General features: G+C 42.8%; 1 protein-coding gene across 1 annotated transcript in view; it reads right to left on the reverse strand.

Annotated features, from left to right (window-relative positions):
• Positions 1-304: 304 nt before the first annotated feature.
• The window catches only part of stum (stum, mechanosensory transduction mediator homolog), a gene marked incomplete at its 3' end in the record, with an annotated part of 36,343 nt that continues 20,399 nt past the window's right edge, over positions 305-16,248 (reverse strand). The window contains exon 3 of the mRNA XM_084149030.1: positions 305-339. Within this exon, the coding sequence (XP_084005156.1) occupies positions 305-339 (35 nt within the window). The remainder of the gene's footprint in view (positions 340-16,248) is intronic.

The raw sequence follows: 16,248 nt of genomic DNA on the forward strand, positions 1-16,248 counted from the left end.
CTTCAATTTTTTCACAGGACACTTCGGGGTGTGTAGAAAACGTCTTTCTGTCGATATTGACGTGCTCCTCATTCTACCACTGAGCTGTGAAGTGGAGCAGCAGCAGCAGCAGCAGTTGTAGTAGTAGGCGATACGGTACAGTAGGTAGGGTAGGGTTAAGCCTGTGAATATCATGCCGCCTTGGCTCCCCGCCTAGTGGTGAGGCCTCGTCGCAGCTCTTTCTTTGCCCCAGTTGGCCGGGGGGATGCCGGGTTAGGAGAAAACTGTACATCCAGGCTTAACGTTGAGCTGGGCTAGGCCAGCCTCAAACCTGCTGGGGAACCCCCTGATCCCTATAGCCTGGAGGAGAGACAGGGCACAGTGAGGTTAAAGGTGATGTCGTTAAATAGACTGGTGAAGACATCACCTGAACAAACTGAGTGCAACGGTATAGGTGAGCCCTGAATAGCCAGAGTAAACTGAGTATAGCCATGCAGCAAGCTGGATAATGCTCCATAGTGAAACTTTCATATATAAGAGAACGAAATTTGAATCTATACATGTGAAAAATATATTTTTTAAATCTTCCCAGACATGCACGGCTGAGAGTATAGCGTCCTCTCTGATGCTGCTAGTTGCAAAGCATGCACTGACGGTGCGGAGGACATTCAGGGAACTCCCAGCTATTTCTCCATTCCGGCCCTGGCCATGATGCCCGTTATAACGAGCATGATGGAGGACAACAAACCCAAACAGTGTGAGAGACAGCCGAAGGGGAGGTGGTGTGAGGCACAGGCACAGGCACATTGGCAGAGATGGAGTTGATGGAATAGGAAAAAAGCAATAGTGGCAGCGAGTGAGAGGAGGCAGCAACATGTTGGTGGAAACACAAAGACTGTGTAGTACTACACATACAGTACCTACCATCAGAAACTTTCATCCGTTTAGGAGTAGCAAAGAAAAAAACTGAGTAATTAGTATTTCAACCATGACAAGCTACAGGTGTACTGCACAGTGGAACATCATGTTCTAGGAAATATTCTGATAAAGACTATTATAGTAACAAACACTGTTGAAAACAACCCTCTTTCATATGGAAAGAAGAGGAGACAGAAGACCCAGAGCTCAGTGGTTAGATTCAATAACAGGGTTGATAATAACAGCAGGAAAATGCTCAACAGTGTTCTGGGAGCAGCCTTGTCCTCCCACGCACAGAGCAATTTATACCACACTGTTATCTTGACAAAGACCTCTTCTCTAGGCAAACAATAGTAATTGTCATGATTCAAATGAATCCATCCCCTTATGTGACTTGGAGGGAGAGAACTATAATAATGGAATCCAAGCTTATCTAAGAAATATCAGTGGGATGAATGGGGAGAACTCTGTAGCTACTGTAGCTTCATTTTAATAAAACACTGCCTCAAGTGTTAACATAAAGCAGACACAAGAGAGTGCAAGGGGAAGAACAGGGTTTATTTGTTTATTTGGATCCCCATTAGCTTTTGCAGAGGTAGTAGCTATTCTTCCTGGGGTCCACAAAAAACACAGAACATGACAAGTAACAAAACACTGGTATACTGATAGACAAGGACAGTCACACAAATGTAAAATACACTACATGACCAAAAGTATGTGGACACCTGCTCGTCGAACATCTCATTCCAAAATCATGGGCATTAATATGGAGTTGGTCCCCCCTTTGCTGCTGTAACAGCCTCCACTCTTCTGGGAAGGCTTTCAACTAGATGTTGGAACATTGCTGCGGGGACTTGCTTCCATTCAGCCACAAGAGCATTAGTGAGGTCGGGCACTGATGTGGGGCGATTAGGCCTGGCTCGCAGTTCCAGCCCTTATCATTCCAATTCATCCCAACGGTGTTCGATGGGTTTGAGGTCAGGGCTCTGTGCAGGCCAGTCAAGTTCTGCCACACTAATCTTGACAAACCATTTCTGTATGGACCTCGCTTTGTGCACGGGGGCATTGACATGCTGGAACAGGAAAGGGCCTTCCCCAAACTGCCACAATGTTGGAAGCACAGAATTGTCTAGAATGTCATTGTATGCTGTAGTGTTAATATTTCCCGTCACTGGAACTAAGGGGCCTAGCCCGAACCATGAAAAACAGCCCCAGACCCTTATTCCTCCTCCACCATACTTTACAGTTGGCACTATGCATTGGGGCAGGTAGTATTCTCCTGGCATCCGCCAAACCCAGATTCGTCCGTCGGACTGCCAGATGGTGAAGCGTGATTCATCACTCCAGAGAACTCGTTTCCACTGCTCCAGAGTCCAATGGTGGTGAGCTTTACATGGAGTTCTATTGGATAAATAACTCTCCAACCATGTGATGGCAGGTGATGAAAAAACTCACGTGCTATAGCTTTACAATAACAACTTATGATCAATAACATCAAAGGCTGCACTGAAATCTAATAATACAACTCCAGTAATCATCTTATTATCCATTTATTATAACCAATCATCTGTCAGTGCAGTACAAGTGGAGTGCCCTTCTCTATATGCACGGTGAAAGTCAGTAGTTAACTTGTTCTCTGAAAAATACCATTGTATTTGGTCAAACACAAATCTCTCCATCAACTTACTAAGAGCAGGCGGCAAACTGATTGGGTGGCTGTTAGAGCCAGCAAAGGGTGCTTTACTATTTTTAGGTAGTGGAATTACTTCAGCTTCCTTCCACACCTGTGGATACACGCAATCCTTTAGGCTTTGGTTAAAGATATAGCAAATAGAGGTGGCAATATAGTCTGCTACCATTCTCAATAGTTTCCCATCAAGGTTGTCTATACCTTGTGGCTTATCATTATGGATGGATAACAATAGTTTTTCCACTTCTCCCACACTAACTTGTCCAAATTCAAAACAGCAATCCTTTTCATTATTAGATATTTTATACAAAAATATGATGGTTCACTGTTCAATGTTGTCATTTCACTTCTGTTCAATTCATCATCAATACAGAGGGCTCTGCTTTTGCATCATTTCTTTGAACCATACAATTGTTCAATCCAGAGGGCTCTAACAGTCCTCACAGTTAATTTCTTAACAGGTTGACACAACTTCCGCCGAGGCTGCCCACCCTCCTGGTTGGGGCAGGCATCGGCTTTCGTCGTCACCGGAGTACTAGTTACTGCCGATCCCATTCTCATCACTCCACTTGTCATGTCTTGTCAATCACACACCCCTAATTAGTATGTGTATAAGTGTTCCCTCTGTTCCCCTTGTCTTTGTGAGTGATTGTTTGTTGTGACAGCGTGTAGCTCGGTTGAGCTACATTTCACTGTGTTATTGCCAAGGTGGATGTTTTCCCTTGTATAGTTCCGTTTGACGTTTGGGGCGTTTGATTTATGCAAACGGTTTCAACTCTGGACTTCGGTATTTTACCTCCTGCGCCTGACTCCTTCTTTCACACCTCGTCACACAGGTGGATGCTTGTCAACAATTGAAATGACTAATTTTACAAATACTTCCAGTGCTGCATCTTGATTCACTTCCTCATACACAGACCAACATACATGTTTTAAATCTTCAACAAAAAAGTCCTGAGAAAACATTTCGTATGGTCCCTTATGAATTACTTTAGGCCCAACCTTTAGCACTTTGGCTTTCCTTGTTATTGCCGCAATGTTATGGTCACTACAGCTAATGGGAACTGATATTGCTTTGTAGCAAAGCTCTGCAGCAATAGTGAAGATATGATCAATACAAGTGGATGTCACAGATCCAACACTATTGGTATGCACTCTAGTTGGTTGAGTGATGACCTGGGTCATATTACAGGCTTTAGTCACAGTTAGAAGCTTCCTCTCGAGAGGATAGCTAGTTGCTAACCAGTCAATGTTCAGGTCATACAGAAAATAGACCCCTCCGTTAACATCACACACACAAACTGGTTACAATTGACAGAGTAACCCATGATTCACCAAATGATATTTTGAAGGAGGAAACAAGGTACTTTAAGCATATGTTTTCGTTTCAGTCGCCTCCATCTCCTCTAACTGAAGCTAATTGTAGAGATTTTTTTTCTATTGATAATGTAAAATTAACAGCCACACAGAAAGACTCATGTGAAGGTGACATTAAAAAGGAGGAATTTCTGGATGCAATTAAAGACTTTAAGTCTGGGAAAACTCCAGGGTTGGATGGCATACCAGTCAAAGTATACCAAACTTTTTTTGATATACTAAGAGGACCGTTGTTAGCTTGTTTTAACCACTCCTATGTAAATGGTAGATTATCTGACACTCAAGAAGAAGGTCTGATCTCATTATTACTGAAACAGGATACAAGTGGAAAATATAAAGATCCAGTCCATTAAAAAAATTGGAGGCCCCTTACACTTCTGTGTTGTGATGCAAAAATTCTAGCAAAATGTATAGTGCATAGAATTAAAAAGGTATTGTCGGATATTATTCATTCTAATCAGACAGGTTTTTTATATGGAAGATACATTGGAGATAATATAAGGCAAGTATTGGAAACAATAGAACATTATGGAAAATCTGAGAAACCAGGCCTGCTATTCATAGCAGACTTCGAAAAGGCATTTGATAAAGTACGACTGGGGTTTATATATAAATGCCTGGAGTATTTCAATTTTGGTGAATCTCTTATAAAATGGGTCAAAATCATGTATAGTAACCCTAGGTGTAAAATAGTAAATAATGGCTATTTCTCAGAAAGTTTTGAACTGTCAAGAGGAGTGAAACAAGGTTGTCCACTATCGGCCTATCTATTTATTGTGGCCATCGAGATGTTAGCAATTAAAATCAGATTCAACAATAATATCAGGGGATTAGAAATCCAGGGCTTAAAAACAAAGGTGTCATTGTACGCTGATGATTCATGTTTTCTTTTAAATCCACAACTAGAATCACTCCACAGCCTCATAGAGGATCTAGATACATTTTCTAACCTCTCTGGATTACAACCAAATTATGACAAATGTACTATATTACGTATTGGATCAATAAAAAATACAACTTTTACATTGCCATGTAGTTTACCAATAAAACGGTCTGATGGTGATGTGGATATACTCGGAATACATATCCCAAAGGAAATAAATTATCTCACTTCAATAAATTATAATAGAAAGTTAGCAAAAATAGATAAGATCTTGCTACCATGGAAAGGTGGGTGCCTGTCAATTTGTGGAAAAATCACCCTGATTATCTCTTTAGTATTATCCCAGTTTACCTATTTGCTTATGGTCTTGCCAACGCCTAGCGAACAGTTTTTTAAATTATATGAGAAAAACATATTCCATTTTATTTGGAACGGCAAGCCAGACAAAATTAAACGGGCCTATTTATATAATGAATATGAATTCGGAGGACAGAAATTATTAAATATTAAAGCATTAGACCTATCACTAAAAGCTTCAGTCATACAAAAGTTATACTTAAATCCGAACTGGTTCTCTAGCAAATTAGTAAGATTGTCTCACCCAATGTTCAAGAATGGCCTTGTTCCCTTTATTCAGATTACAACCACTCACTTTCAGTTATTTGAAAAGGAAATCATCTCCCAGACATCACTATTTCTAAAACAAGCCATAGAAAGTTGGTTGCAATTTCAATTTAATCCTCCAGAAACGACAGAACAAATAATGCAACAAATATTGTGGTTAAACTCAAATATACTAATTGACAAAAAAACTTTTTTTTTGGACAAAATGTTGAAAAAAGGTATAATCTTTGTAAATGATATCATCGGTAGGACTGGTGGAGTTATGTCGCACATGCAGCTAACAAAAACATATGGAAATGTCTGCTCTACCCAAAATTACAACCAAATAATTGCAGCCTTACCGCAAAAATGGAAGAGGAAAGTGGAAGGAGGAGAAAGTAAGGAACTTGTCTGTCGGCCTTGCATTAAAGAACATAATTGGTTAATAATAATGTGATAAATAAAATAGTATATCAGTTTCATTTAAGGACCAACGGATTGACAGCCGTCCCATATAGATTGCAAAATAGTTGGGAAGAGATTTTTGACGTACCGATCCCATGGCATAGTGTTTATGAACTGATACGCAAAACGACACCAGATTCAAAACGTAGAATCTTTCAATTTAAATTATTATATAAAATTCTTGCTACCAATAGAATGTTATTTATATGGGGGATACAATCTTCCCAGCTCTGCAGATTTTCCTGCGAAGAGACAGAATCATTAGATCATTTGTTTTGGTACTGTCCATTTGTAGCTTGTTTTTGGACACAGGTCCAGGAATGGCTAAAGGATTGCAATATTTACCTGGAGCTAACCCTGCAGATAGCACTACTGGGTGATCTGAAAAGTCATAGTCAATCGATCAATAACATAATAATACTATTAGCAAAAATGTTTATTTTCAATTCACAATCTGTAGAAACAATGAGAATAGAAAGGTTCAGAACTTTTGTAAGACATCACAGTACAGTTGAAATATATATGGCAAATAGAAATCCTATATGGATGGTGTTAAAAGATAGATGGGAGGTGTTGAATTGAATTGAAGGATGGGACTAATAACAACTAACAACAAACAATAACAAGATAACTAATAATGTAGGCACGCTGTGTCCATAATAAGTGTATGGGTTGTAGGTTGGGAGCTTTTGTGAAGGAGCACAGTTAGAAAGATATGGCATATAGAAGCAAACCGGATGGACATCATGAAAATGATCGGAGAGGTTGAGAGTAGAAGAAGTTCAGGAGAAAGAACAAACAAAATGTAGATAGTGGGTATGGGCTGGAAGTAGAGGCCTAGGTGTTGTTGTCCACTAGTTTACTCCAAGTGGGGAAAGGGTGGCAGGGTTGGAAAGTAATAAAGGGGAATATATATATATATTTTTAAAGGATATGTATGTGTATGTACAGTGGGGAAAAAAAGTATTTAGTCAGCCACCAATTGTGCAAGTTCTCCCACTTAAAAAGATGAGAGAGGCCTGTAATTTTCATCATAGGTACACGTCAACTATGACAGGCAAATTGAGGAAAAAAAATCCTGAAAATCACATTGTAGGATTTTTAATGAATTTATTTGCAAATTATGGTGGAAAATAAGTATTTGGTCACCTACAAACAAGCAAGATTTCTGGCTCTCACAGACCTGTAACTTCTTCTTTAAGAGGCTCCTCTGTCCTCCACTCGTTACCTGTATTAATGGCACCTGTTTGAACTTGTTATCAGTATAAAAGACACCTGTCCACAACCTCAAACAGTCACACTCCAAACTCCACTATGGCCAAGACCAAAGAGCTGTCAAAGGACACCAGAAACAAAATTGTAGACCTGCACCAGGCTGGGAAGACTGAATCTGCAATAGGTAAGCAGCTTGGTTTAAAGAAATCAACTGTCGGAGCAATTATTAGGAAACGGAAGACATACAAGACCACTGATAATCTCCCTCGATCTGGGGCTCCACGCAAGATCTCACCCCGTGGGGTCAAAATGATCACAAGAACGGTGAGCAAAAATCCCAGAACCACACGGGGGGACCTAGTGAATGACCTGCAGAGAGCTGGGACCAAAGTAACAAAGCCTACCATCAGTAACACACTACGCCGCCAGGGGCTCAAATCCTGCAGTGCCAGACGTGTCCCCCTGCTTAAGCCAGTACATGTCCAGGCCCGTCTGAAGTTTGCTAGAGTGCATTTGGATGATCCAGAAGAGGATTGGGAGAATGTCATATGGACAGATGAAACCAAAATAACTTTTTGGTAAAAACTCAACTCGTCGTGTTTGGAGGACAAAGAATGCTGAGTTGCATCCAAAGAACACCATACCTACTGTGAAGCATGGGGGTGGAAACATCATGCTTTGGGGCTGTTTTTCTGCAAAGGGACCAGGACGACTGATCCGTGTAAAGGAAAGAATGAATGGGGCCATGTATCGTGAGATTTTGAGTGAAAACCTCCTTCCATCAGCAAGGGCATTGAAGATGAAACGTGGCTGGGTCTTTCAGCATGACAATGATCCCAAACACACCGCCCGGGTAACGAAGGAGTGGCTTCGTAAGAAGCATTTCAAGGTCCTGGAGTGGCCTAGCCAGTCTCCAGATCTCAACCCCATAGAACATCTTTGGAGGGAGTTGAAAGTCCGTGTTGCCCAGCGACAGCCCCAAAACATCACTGCTCTAGAGGAGATCTGCATGGAGGAATGGGCCAAAATACCAGCAACAGTGTGTGAAAACCTTGTGAAGACTTACAGAAAACATTTGACCTGTGTCATTGCCAACAAAGGGTATATAACAAAGTATTGAGAAACTTTTGTTATTGACCAAATACTTATTTTCCACCATAATTTGCAAATAAATTCATTAAAAATCCTACAATCTGATTTTCTGGATTTTTTTTCCTCATTTTGTCTGTCATAGTTGACGTGTACCTATGATGAAAATTACAGGCCTCTCTCATCTTTTTAAGTGGGAGAACTTGCACAATTGGTGGCTGACTAAATACTTTTTCCCCCACTGTATATTTAAAAAAAACATGGGAGATTGGAAGTGATGCAGACAATTACATTGATGGAAGTTACAATCTATCTGCAATATTAAGCTGATCTACCCCCCCCCAAAAAAAAAGAATACATCACACACAGTATAAAGCATTGCACACATATTATCCAAATACTGACTGTTAGCACTTGGTGGCCTATCACAGCACCCCAAAAGAAGAGGCTTTAGATGAGGCAGATGAACTTGCAACCACAACAGTTCAACAACATTTGACATGAGATCCTATCTAAGCTTTACAGGAATATTGCTCTGAACATACTAGTGGCAAAAAAAAAGAAATGTATGCATGCCAGCAAAGCCACTACACAACACAACACAACACAATACATTAATTGCACTATATCGGTGACAAATTATAGAATGGCGCCGGCGGGGATGGCTGCCTTTTTATGGACTCTTAACCAGCCGTGCTATTTTATTAGTTTTTTCGCATTGTTTGTAACTTATTTTGTACATAATGTTGCTGCTACAGTCTCTTATGACCGAAAAGAGCATCTGGATATTAGAACAGCGATTACTCACCTTGAACTGGATGAATAATCTTTCTTTAATGAGTCGGACGAGAGGGATTTGCTCCAGACACCCGACAGGGCCCTCATCCCTGTCATTCGCAGTAGAAAGAAAAGGAGATATCGCGGAAGGAGATCGGGATCCTTGGTAAGGAGCCTGCGACGAGTGGCTAATCTGACTTTGCCATCGATACTATTGGCCAATTTACAATCGCTTGATAATAAAGTGGACGAACTATAGGCACGAATATCCTACCAACGGGACATTAAAAACTGTAATATCTTATGTTTCACCAAGTCGTGGCTGAACGAAGACGTGAATGACATACAGCTGGCGGGTTATACACTGTATTGGCAGGATAGAACAGCAGACTCTGGTAAGACAAGGGGTGGCTGTCTATGTATATTCGTAAACAACAGCTGGTGCATGATATCTAAGGAAGTCTCAAGGTTTTGCTCGCCTGAGGTAGAGTATCTCATGATAAGCTGCAGACCACACTATCTACCAAGAGAGTTTTCATCTATATTCTTCGTAGCTGTCTATTTACCACCACAAACTGATGCAGGCACTAAGACCGCACTCAATGAACCGTATACGGCCATAAGTAAACAGGAAAACGTTAATCCAGAGGCGGCGCTCCTAGTGGCCGGGGGCTTTAATGCAGGGAAACTTAAATCCGTTTTACCTCATTTCTAACAGTATGTTAAATGTGCAACCAGAGGGACAAAAACTCTAGACCACCTTTAATCCACACACAGAGACGCGTACAAAGCTCTCCCTCGCCCTCCATTTGGCAAATCTGACCATAACTCTATCCTCCTGATTCCTGCTTACAAGCAAAAGCTAAAGCAGGAAGCACCAGTGACTCATCCAATAAAAAAAGTGGTCAGATGAAGCAGATGCTAAGCTACAGGACTGTTTTGCTAGCACAGACTGGAATATGTTCCGGGATTCTTCCGATGGCAGTGAGGACTACACCACATCAGTCACTGGCTTCATCAATAAGTGCATCGATGACGTCGTCCCCATAGAGACCGTACGTACCCCAACCAGAAGCCATGGATTACAGGCAACATCCACACTGAGCTAAAGGGTAGAGCTGCCGCTTTCAAGGAGCGGGACTCTAACCCGGAAGCTTATGCCCTACGACAAACCATCAAACAGGCAAAGCATCAATACAGGACTAAGATCTAATTGTACTACACCGGCTCTGATGCTTGTCGGTTGTGGCAGGGCTTGCAAACTATTACAGACTACAAAAGGGAAGCACAGCCGCGAGCTGCCCAGTGACCCGAGCCTACCAGACGAGCTAAATTACTTCTATGCTTGCTTCGAGGCAAGTAAAACTGAAACATGCAAGAGAGCATCAGCTGTTCCGGACGACAGTGTGATAACGCTCTCCGTAGCCGATGTGAGTAAGACTTTTAAACAGGTCAACATTCACAAGGCCGCAGGGCCAGATGGATTACCAGGATGTGTACTCCGAGCATGCGCTGACCAACTGGCAAGTGACTTCACTGACATTTCCATCCTCTCCCTGTCTGAGTCTGTAATACCAACATGTTTCAAGCAGACCACCATAGTCCCTGTGCCCAAGAACACTAAGGTAACCTGCCTAAATGACTACCGACCCGTAGCTCTAACGTCTGTAGCCATGAAGTGCTTTGAAAGGCTGGTCATGGCTCACATCAACACCATTATCCCAGAAACCTGGACAAGAGGAACACCTACGTGAGAATGCTATTCATTGACTACAGCTCAGCGTTCAACACCATAGTGCCCTCAAAGCTCATCACTATCCTAAGGACCCAGGGACTAAACACTTCCCTCTGCAACTGGATCCTGGACTTCCTGACGGGAAGCATCCAGTTGGTAAGGGTAGGTAACAACACATCTGCCACGTTGATCCTCAACACGGGGGCCCCTCAGGGGTGCGTGCTCAGTCACCTCCTGTACTCCCTGTTCACCCATGACTGCATGGCCAGGCACAACTCCAACACCATCATTACGTTTTCTGACGATACAATAGTGGTAGGCCTGATCACCAACAACGATGAGACAGCCTATAGGGAGGAGGTCAGAGACCTGGCCGTGTGGTGCCAGGATAACAACCTCTCCCTCAACGTGATCAAGACAAAAGGAGATGATTTTGGACTACAGGAAAAAAAAGAGGACTGAGCACACCCCCATTCTCATCGACGGGGCTGTAGTGGAACAGGTTGAGAGCTTCAAGTTCCTTGGTGTCCACATACTAACAAATTAAACTCAGCAAAATAAGAAACGTCCTCTCACTATCAACTGCATTTACTTTCAGCAAACTTAACGTGTAAATATTTGTATGAACATAACAAGATTCAACAACTGAGACTGAACAAGTTCCACAGACATGTGAATAACATAAATTGAATAATGTGTCCCTGAACAAAGGGGGAGACAAATCAAAAGTAACAGTCAGTATCTGTTGTGGCAACCAGCTGCATTAAGATCTGCGGTGCATCTCCTCCTTATGGACTGCACCAGATTTGGCAGTTCTTGCTGTGATATGTTACCCCACTCTTCCACCAAGGCACCTGCAAGTTCCCAGACATTTCTGGGGGGAATGGCCTTAGCCCTCACCCTCCAATCCAACAGGTCCAAGACGTGCTCAATGGGATTGAGATCCGGGCTCTTCGCTGGCCATGGCAGAACACTGACATTCCTGTCTTGCAGGAAATCACACACAGAACGAGCAGTATGGGAGGTGGCATTGTCATGCTGGAAGGTCATGTCAGGATGAGCCTGCAGGAGGGGTACCACATGAGGGAGGAAGATGTCTTCCCTGTAGCGCACAGCGTTGAGATTGCCTGCAATGACATGCATGTGACGGACCCTCCACCTCCAAAGTACAGGCCTCGGTGTAACGCTCATTCCTTTGATGATAAACGAGAATCCGACCATCACCCCTGGTGAGACAAAACCGCGACTCGTCAGTGAAGAGCACTTTTTGCCAGTCCTGTCTGGTCCAGCGACGGTGGGTTTGTGCCAATAGGAGACGTTGTTGCCGGTGATGTCTGGTGAGGACCAGCCTTACAACAGGCCTACAAGCCCTCAGTCCAGCCTCTCTCAGCCTATTGCGGACAGTCTGAGCACTGATGGAGGGATTGTGCATTCCTGGTGTAACTCTGCCAGTTGTTGTTGCCATCCTGTACCTGCCCAGCAGGTGTGATTTTCGGATGTACCAATCCTGTGCAGGTGTTGTTACATGTGGTCTGCCACTGCGAGGACAATCAACTGTCCGTCCTTTCTCCCTGTATCGCTGTCTTAGGCGTCTCACAGTACGGACACTGCAATTTATTGCCCTGGCCACATCTGCAGTCCTCATGCCTCCTTAAAGCATGCTTAAGGCACGTTCACACAGATGAGCAGTGACCCTGAGCATCTTTCTTTTGGTGTTTTTCAGAGTAATTAGAAAGGCCTCTTTAGTGTCCTAAGTTTTAATAACTGTGACCTTAATTGCCTACCGTCTGTAAGCTGTTAGTGTCTTAACGACCGTTCCACAGGTGCATGTTCATTCATTATTTATGGTTCATTGAACAAGCATGGGAAACAGTGTTTAAACCCTTTACAATGAAGATCTGTGACGTTATTTGGATTTTTACGAATTATCTTTGAAAGACGGTCCTGAAAAGGGGACGTTTCTTTTTTTGCTGAGTTTATCATGGTCCAAACACACCAAGACAGTCGTGAAGAGGGCACGACAAAACCTATTCCTCATAAGGAGACTGAAATGATTTGGCATGGGTCCTCAGATCCTCAAAAGGTTCTACAGCTGCACCATCGAGAGCATCCTGACTGGTTGCATCACTGCCTGGTATGGCAACTGCTCGGCCTCCGACCGCAAGGCACTATAGAGGGTAGTGCGTACGGCCCAGTACATCACTGAGGCTAAGCTTCCTGCCATCCAGGACCTCTATACCAGGCGTTGTCAGAGGAAGGCCCTAAAAATGGTCAAAGACTCAAGCCACACTAGTCATAGACTGTTCTCTCTGCTACAGCATGGCAAGCGGTACCGGAGCGCCAAGTCTAGGTCCAAGAGGCTTCGAAACAGCTTCTACCCCCAAGCCATAAGACTCCTGAACATCTAATCAAATGGCTACCCAGACTATTTGCATTGCCCCCCCTCCCCCTCTTTTACGCTGCTGCTACTCTCTGTTTATTATCTATGCGTAGTCACTTTAATAACTCTACCTACATGTACATATTACCTCAATTACCTCGACTAACCGGTGCCCCCGCACATTGACTCGGTATCGGTACCCCCTGTATATAGCCTCACTATTGTTATTTTTACTGCTGCTCTTTAATTATGTGTTACTTTTATTTCATATGATTTTATATTGTATTTTTTTGTGATGTTGTTTTTGGTATTCTTTCTTAAAACTGCATTGTTGGTTAAGGGCTTGTAAACCTGTTTTATTCGGCGTATGTGACAAATACAATTTGATTCGATTCGATTTGAAACGGTGCCCACAAACTGTTAGGGCCTACATAAAGCTGTCTCAACAGCAGAGTCCCAACAGCAGTCCCAAAACCTTACCACTGCTACACTTAGCTATCAGCAGAGCCTTGTCTGGCAGTAAAACAGTTCATTCAGCCTCATTTACTGCCTTAAAAAAACATATCTAATATGGCTGACTTACTTCAACAAATGTGGTTTCTACTGACAAGCGGATAAGAGGCAATCCGTAATTTCCATTAAGACATTAATGAGCGAGCTGTCCTTGTTTTCCATGAAAACATACATGAAATTAGTCTGAATAGGAAATATAGCAAAATGAATAGGAAATGTAGTCATTGACAAGGTTAGAAATCACGATTTTTAATTGAAATAATAATTGTGTCCTTCAAACTTTGCTTTCGTCAAAGAATCCTCCATTTGCAGCAATTACAGCCTTGCAGACCTTTGGCATTCTAGTTGTCAATTTGTTGAGGTAATCTGAAGAGATTTCACCCCATGCTTCCTGAAGCACCTCTCACAAATTGGATTGGCATGATGGGCACTTCTTACGTACCATACGGTCAAGCTGCTCCCACAACAGCTCAATAGGGTTGAGATCCGGTGACTGTGCTGGCCACTCCATTATAAACAGAATACCAGCTGACTGCTTCTTCCCTAAATAGTTATTGCATAGCTTGGAGCTGTGCTTTGGGTCATTGTCCTGTTGTAGGAGGAAATTGGCTCCAATCAAGCGCCGTCCACAGGGTATGGCATGGCGTTGCAAAATGGAGTGATAGCCTTCCTTCTTCAAGATCCCTTTTACCCTGTACAAATCTCCCACTTTACCACCACCATGCTTGACAGATGGCATCAAGCACTCCTCCAGCATCTTTTCATTTGGTCTGCGTCTCACAAAGTTCTTCTTTGAGATCCGAACACCTCAAACTTTGATTAATCTGTCCATAACACTTTTCTCCAATCTTCCTCTGTCCAGTGTCTGCGTTCTTTTGCCCATCTTAATCTTTTATTTTTATTGACCAGTCTGAGATATGGCTTTTTCTTTGCAACTCTGCCTAGAAGGTCAGCATCCCGGAGTTGCTTCTTCACTGTTGACGTAGAGACTGGTGTTTTGTGGGTACTATTTAATGAAGCTGCCAGTTGAGGATCTGTGAGGCGCCTGTTTCTAAAACTAGACACTAATGTATTTGTCCTCTTGCTCAGATGTGCACCGGGGCCTCCCACTCCTCTTTCTATTCTGGTTAGAGCCATTTTGCGCTGTTCTGTGAAGGGAGTAGTACACAGCGTTGTAAGAGATCTTCAGTTTCTTGGCAATTTCTCGCATGGAATAGCCTTCATTTCTCAGCACAAGAATAGACTGACGAGTTTCAGAACAAATGTTTCTGGCCATTTTGAGCCTGTATTCGAACCCACAATTGCTGATGCTCCAGATACTCAACTATACAGAAACCCAGCCTAAAACCCCAAACAGCAAGCAAATCAGATGTAGAAGCAAGTTATTGATTTCACTAACCTTATTTCTAAGGCTACCTATATTAATATGGGCTATTCTTAGCCCTTTCCTGGGTAGCTTATTGGAGATAGACATAATATGGAGAAAAAAATATATAACTAAAATGAAAACATTGTTTAGCTAATAGTCAGTCAATCAGGCACTTGTGAGTGTCAGTTGTTGTGTGTGTGTGTGTGTGATGTTGGGCTGAAGCTACTGACCCGGAAGCTTGGCTCTCACTCCTTCCAGGCTTTTGTAAGCAATGTCCCCACGCCCTCTGGCAGCTTTAATAGCTGGGAAAAGTTATTTCCAACTCTGGTGCACAGCTTCAGAGAAGTCCTCATTGAGGAAGATGGTTCCTCTCAAGTTTTTGGCTCTCTCCAGCCATCTTGTCCTTTAAGGGGCTTGTCCTTGAACCTTAGGGACTTGACCACTATCGGCCAGGTCTGTCACTTGGGCTCGTTACCAGTTTTTCAGACCTGTGGGTGCGCTTCCACCTCAATCTTCCTATGATCTTCCAGCTTTTCGGTGATCATTTTTCTCACTTTCTCCTCAGACTCCATCCAGGTCTCATATGGAGACTCTGGTATGCCATCCACAACAATGTTATTCCTCCTGGATTGTCCCTCTAGATAGTCTGTTTTCCCAGTCATCTGTAATAATGATTCACAGACAGTGCTGATGGCATCTTGCTGCAAGTCTATTTCATGACATCCACCTCTCCCTGGGAGAACTGCAAACTGTTCTTAAAGTCTAGGACCTCTCTGGTCAGATCGTCCATTCTTTTGTTAGTTGAGTCCACCAGTATTTGGACAAAGCACTTGAAGCCATTTTCCTGTTGCTGTAATAATTGCTTGTAGACATCTTGTTGATTTAAAATATCACACACCTGTGTTAGCGAAACACTGTCCTCTCCATTACTCCAACCTTCTTTAACTTTGTGTGGCATGATGGTAGCAACGTAGGCTAGTGCTGGTACTCCACACAATTCCAGCCAGCACAGCTTGCAGTGCCGACGGAAATAGCAACAAAGAGTAGGTCCCAGCCACAAGGACTAAGTGGGGTGAGCCAAAACATCTATTCTAGTAATTCCCTTTTAAAGATATTTTGACACTCATTCAGAAAAACACCTTTAGTAACGCAATTCAATCTGCAGTGAGCAATGAAGAGAGAGGGAGAAAGATCATTACGGTGCCCATCAATCCACACAAAAAAAACTATCTGTTAGGGCTGTGGCTGGAAAGTG

Source organism: Coregonus lavaretus, assembly GCF_964263955.1.
Source record: "Coregonus lavaretus genome assembly, chromosome: 31".
Lineage (NCBI taxonomy): Eukaryota > Metazoa > Chordata > Actinopteri > Salmoniformes > Salmonidae > Coregonus > Coregonus lavaretus.